The following is a 6,000-nucleotide window of genomic DNA, read 5'->3' as shown; positions in this document are numbered from 1 at the left end:
GGGTCCGATTCATCTCCCGACGCTTGGTGCACGGTAGTCATGTTCGAGCTCGACGTTCTTAGCATGAAGATTGTCATATTTCTCGGACATCCTGTGACATCGCGGAGACTCTCGATCCCGCCTTAATTATTATATTTTGGACCGAACTTTCAATAAACTCCCTTCTCAAAATCTTTCCCGCAGCAGACTTTGGCACACTGCTTTATAAAAGTTACTCTCCGCAATCTTTTGAAAGGTGCAACTGCGGAGGGAAAAGGAAGGAAGCCATCAAATATCAAGAAAAGCTAAAATCTCTTTTCGATAATCATGTAAATACGCTTAGCTGCCTGCCACCTTACCGCTTGTCAATGAATTTCTGAATGTCTTGCTGGGTTATCGAGCTGTTGGGTGCACGAACAACGTATGCAATCGGAACCTCACCACTTTCTCATCAGGATATCTGCAGCAGGAAATTCTGGGTCAAATCTCATGAAGTAGTATTTCAAAGTTATGGCAGCTGAGAAATAGTGCAATAATTGCTTACGGGATCACAACAGCATCCAATATTTCAGGGTGAGAAAGCAACAGCCCTTCAAGTTCCGCAGGGGCCACCTTGCATACAGTCAAGTAGTTTTTTTTTTTTTTTTGGTAAAATAGGGGGCAAAGCCCAAACCAAAAGAATTACACAGGAACAAATCTAGGTCTCAAGAGACCATTCTTATCATCATCTAAAATAGGCTGCAACAGATCAGGAGGAGAAGAGAGCTCATGATAACCCAATTCCATATGATGACCCAGCTTAGCTAGGAAATCTGCAGCAAAATTGGTCTCCCTATAGACATGAAGAACGCAGCAATTCCACTGATTTTTCAAACAGTCAAGTAGTTTCATGAAGGTACGTATATATACACATTTATTTTTACAAAAAGCGTTATTCTAAATTACTCTTAACGTACAGGGAGGGGATCGAATACGCTATCTTGATTAACTGGCATAATCCACATCCACCATGAAATATTTTGAGTAAGATTAAAAGAATACCGATATATAATTATGTTACCTGAAAACTGTAACACTTGATGAGCTCTTTAATTCGATCCACAACAAACAACTGCCCCTCCTCATCAAAATATCCAAGGTCTCCAGTGTGCACCCAACCTTGTTCATCTTTAGTCAACTTTGTGGCTTCTGGATTATTATAATAACCTGAAATAGTTAAGCAATTTATTGTTACGGATGCAACATTGAAATAACAAAATAAATGTAGACGGTCAAGATATATATGTTAGGTCAACCTTGCATCATATTGGGTCCTCTGACCAATATTTCTCCCAACTGATTAGGTGGAAGAGACTTGAGGGTATCTGTACTAACTATCTGGGATTCTATTCCTGGAGCAAGAATGCCGCTTGATCCAGAAAATCGAGATCCTTCTCTGAAATTCTCTAGTGAAACAATCCCGCAAGTTTCTGTCAAACCATAACCCTGCCACCGTCCACAACATGATTTTCAATAAACAATTCTGGGCATATTTGGTGGCTCCAACTGGACTAAACTGTTTCAATTAAATAACCGATGTTTGATGATCTTATAAATGCTAAGACTGAATTTATTAAATTAAACAACGTTTTCAATTTAATAAAGACCGACTTGAACTCAACATTTTCAAACAAGGTCAAGGGGAGCTACTAAACGTTAAATAACACAATAATGAAGAATTAATATGTTAATTAAAAATTAGTCATGAATACAAACAAAAATATTATCATGTGTTATTGACGGAGGAGTCCTTTTTTATCCATTTTACCTGACCAACGACAGCCTGTGGAATATTCTTGGCGCACTCCTCCATCAAATCCTTCCCCAGCGGCGCCGCGCCAGACGCGATGAACTCAAGCGACGACAAGTCGTACTTCTCCACAACGCTCTGCTTCGCCAGCGCGATCATCACCGGCGGAACGACGAACAAATGAGTGACCCTGTACTTCTCAACCGCCTTCAGCGCCCTGTCGATCTCAAACTTCGCCATCGAAACGACGGCGTTTCCTCGCCGCAGCTGCGAGTACGCGATCACCGAGAGCCCGAATATGTGAAACATCGGGACGATGCACAAGAACACGTTTCTCGGCTCGCCGTACCGGTCCTGATCCGCCGTCACCATCAACGACGTCGTAATGAAGTTCCGATGCGTCAGAACCACTCCCTTGCTCTTCCCCGTCGTCCCGGACGAGTAAAGCAGCGCCGCCACGTCACTCTGCTTCACACTAATCGCCGGTAAATTTGAAATCGGATCCGGATCCTCCGAAATTTTGACCAAATCGGAAAAGTAACGTACTCTTGGATTTGGATCCCCGATTGAAGATCCTACTAGTATCGTCGGGAGATTGAAGCCCTTGATCTTAGGCCAGAGTTCGGAGACGGTGATGACGAGCTTGGGGTCACAGTCGTTGACTTGACTTGAGAGCTCGGAGACGGTGTACTGAGGATTGCAGGTGGTGGCAATGGCACCGATTGCGACGATTGAGAAGAAGCAGACGGGGAAGTGGATGGAGTTGGGGGCGAAGATGAGGACGACGTCGTTTTTCTTGATGTTGAGGTTGAGCAAGGCGTGAGCGAGCTTGGAGACTAGGGATTTGAGCTGGAGGAAGGTTAGAGTTTCGGCGGTGTCGGAGTCGGCGAGGGCAAGGTTGTTGGGGAAGGAGGTGGAGGATTGGAAGAGGAAGGAGGTGAGGGAGAGGTTGGGGTCTGTGGGGAAGGGGACGGGAGGTCGGGGGGAGGTGTAGGTTTGGGTTTTGGGGTTGAAGGATTTTGGCGCCATGGGTTTTTGTGGGGCTGAGAAATTGCGGGAATCTGAGAGTGTCTTTTCCTCGAGAAAGTGTGGTTTTGTTGTTATGGATAGAGTTAGACGGTGAGTCATGAGGACGGTGTGGTGTTGGGGAAGGAAGGTTAAACCATTGACTTACCCGGGCAAGACACTATTAGAACCAATTAAAAAAAGACAACTGTCTAGTATTTGGATATTTGTATAACATGTCATATAAACTAAAACCCTAAATTAAAAATGGTAAACGACTAACTAGAATAATAGTAAGAGCGTTTGGTGTTTTTGTTTCTTTTTAAATTTTATCTCAACCTTCATAATAAAAGAAATGTTTAATAGGAATAGTCATAATTTATTAGAATTTTCTCAACCAAAAAAAAATCTATTATGAAAATGTTAAAATATTCTACCGAATTATTTGAGTTTGGCCTAGTGGGAAATCATTCTCTTTGCCACTTGTTTGTATGAATATATTGACACGATTATTACACAGTTATGATGGGTCGAGATTGAGTCCAGATGATCTTGATCACATTCACTTGAGCCAAAACTCACCAATCTCTCTTTGACAAAGAAGAAAAGGGTCGGGACGATTGATCGGGATCACTAGTTATAAGTTCGGGCTCAAGTGGGATTGAATCTCTAAGAAAAATTAAAGATAACCAATACATGATCTGATCTGCAACTAAATATAAGAAATAGGAGGGTATCCGTTATTAGTGGCAATCTACAAGCAGGAGGAACCCAATGAGGGTTCATAAAATGCATATTTACTTGAGTTAAACATTACAGTCAATTTTGTTTATACCATATTTGACCAAGTAACTAGAAGCAACTCTAGGCAAAGCAAAGAGTCCCACATTGGAATATTACAAGAAGTGAAGGCTTCCCCTCACCTATAAAAGGAGACCACTCTCCCCTTAAAAAGGATCCTTGGGCTGGGCTTGGTCTTTAGTCATGACCTTCCCTTTTCTTACATTTAAATTTGGGTCCAACCCCATGTACAAATGTTAATACACAATATTATAATAATGAGAATAATACTTCTCCGTGGACGTAGCCCATTCATTAAGGGTGAACCACGTATATCTTGTCTTCAGTATGTTTATCGCTTGCTCAAATCCTCACACACTTGGTGAAGGTCCTCACCTTCGCCCATCATCCATCACACCTTATCACTAAGTTGGGCTCAAAAGTGCCGAACCATTTTTGAGTGTCAACAGTTTACGCCGTCAGGAATCGACACAAAAGCTTCACATTCTCCCTTCTTGATGCCCTTTGGCAGTGCCATTTGGTACCCTTACAATCGGCATCTCCTTTGCGAACGGCAATACCATAATGGAGTAACTGTGAGTGTCTCAGGAGAGTGACATGCAAAAGACGAATCCTTGCAATATAGTTCAACAGAAGAGGAAATATGTGGGCCACCCTAGCTTCTCGTAACATGCCTTACCGTTCGGCACCTATGGTGAATATTGATGAGTGGGCTCCCAAAAGATAAGAGCTGCATTTCTTATCTTGTGTCCTTATTTTATTCACATATGCCAATATAAATGTCTTACAGAAGACCCAAATCCAAGAGCCAACTGGAATATGAATAATCGGCAAATAAAAGGGAACAAAGGCAAAACTGCATGACTACCGTTCGGTAGCCATTCCCCACCGATCCACTAGTGGACTTGCCCATTTATCTGTCGTTTGGAAGCTTCTGATGGCTGCCCATGTCAGTAATTCCTTCAAAGCACCCAAAGACCCAAGTCAACATGACAACACCACCTCAACAAAATTCAAAACTGCCATTCAGCAATACCTCCATTTCAAGTCATAAGCCCTTACCGTTCGGTACCCCGCTTTGAATGGCTTTCACGGCTGTCACGTTGCATGGAAAATGGAGCAGAAATCTGTTCCAATCCTTCGGCACCCAAGTGCATTCCACCATGAGATAAGATTCCTATTCTTATATTGTATTATTTCAACATAATTGCAAGCATGCAATATTTAATAATTCACTGCAAAGTCCTATTCAACAATATGAATAGCAGCTGTCCAGATTCATTCACTTTGAAAAAGTTCCAATTTGGTAGTTGCCCAATACTCCAATTCACCAAAAATATCTTCTTCTTTTTGCATGGCTTGCATGGAGTACCCATACCGAAGCCCACATGCCAATCCAAAGGGCAACCCACATGGTCCATTTACATGAGTTTGTGGCGTAGGTGCGTTCAACACATGTCAATTGCCATTCGGCAATTCAATGGAATACCTATGTAGTGGGCAATGAGTCAAGGGATTGGCATCATGCTGTTCGGCACCAACTCAACTTGACTAAATTTCTTATGGCAAGTCATCACCCACGGGAGCAATAAAATCTCCCATGGCTATTGAAGTCCATGCACTTGTACAGAATCAAAACCTCTAGTTGTGTACACCATGCCGACAAATGGCTCAAGACACCCAACCGTTCGGTAGCTAAAGAAAACCCCACATGCCTCGCCCCAAGGCTGAGTTGCTCAGAATTGTGTTCGGCAGCTCCTCCGGTGGCAGCTATATTTTGTCTTTTCTAGAAGCTCCAGATCAGCAACTCTAAGAGCAGCTCCAGAAGCTCCCAAGTCTGCTAACTCATGGTTGGTCTTTGTCCTAATCACCGAACGGTACACCCATCCAAGATATTGCTCAAGGCGCCCAAGAGCCTTGAGAGATCACCATCTCCATGACGTGTGACCAGCTTTCGAACAGTAACTTCACAGTTAGCTTCAATGGGCATACCTCTCACTCTTATCGAAGGCACATCACCAAACGGCAACACCGATGGACCTCGTCTTGAGTAACCACCCACAGAGGATGAAGGCACCTGTTCGTAGCTAGTAAATCATATTACCGAACGGCACACCTATCCAGGAGATTGATCAAGCCACCCAAAAGCCTTGAGTGTCCATCCTTCTCTATGTTGCTCAATCAGCTACAGAACGGTAGCCATGCCATTGGCTTTCTCAAAGCACCCATTTGGTCGAAATATCGAACGGCACACAAAGTGCAACATGGATACAACATAAATATGCCTTCGGCAAAATATTTCAGTCACTCACAAAGTGACCAAGCGGTACAACTCATACCACATTGCCTTTCGGCATATACGCATCATTACATGCGCATCATTGCCATCGGCACATCTACATCATCATCATTCGCATCATTGCCTT

The 6,000-nt window shown here is 43.1% G+C and overlaps 1 protein-coding gene across 3 annotated transcripts; it reads right to left on the bottom strand.

Moving 5' to 3' along the window:
- Positions 1-338: 338 nt before the first annotated feature.
- On the bottom strand, positions 339-2,887 carry LOC148914770 (putative CoA ligase CCL10). Of its 3 annotated transcripts, XM_089043073.1 has the most exons (5): positions 1,787-2,886; positions 1,275-1,464; positions 1,040-1,185; positions 524-591; positions 339-439 (listed from the first exon to the last, which is right to left on the bottom strand). In XM_089043073.1, the coding sequence occupies exons 1-5, from the start codon at positions 2,795-2,797 to the stop codon at positions 373-375; spliced, it is 1,482 nt and encodes a 493-aa protein (XP_088899199.1). In that variant the 5' UTR covers positions 2,798-2,886; the 3' UTR covers positions 339-372. The 3 variants fall into 3 exon arrangements, with proteins under 3 accessions (XP_088899199.1, XP_088899198.1, XP_088899200.1); XM_089043072.1 differs by lacking the exons at positions 339-439; positions 524-591 and adding an exon at positions 628-840 and having other exon boundaries at positions 1,787-2,887; XM_089043074.1 differs by lacking the exons at positions 339-439; positions 524-591 and adding an exon at positions 666-811 and having other exon boundaries at positions 1,787-2,885.
- Positions 2,888-6,000: the final 3,113 nt, after the last annotated feature.

The sequence above is a fragment of the Prunus mume genome, linkage group LG8 (assembly GCF_029339155.1).
Source record: "Prunus mume cultivar Tortuosa linkage group LG8, ASM2933915v1, whole genome shotgun sequence".
NCBI classification, from domain to species: domain Eukaryota; kingdom Viridiplantae; phylum Streptophyta; class Magnoliopsida; order Rosales; family Rosaceae; genus Prunus; species Prunus mume.
The sequence above is the reverse complement of the archived record's forward strand: the minus strand, read 5'-3'. Positions and strand labels throughout refer to the sequence as shown.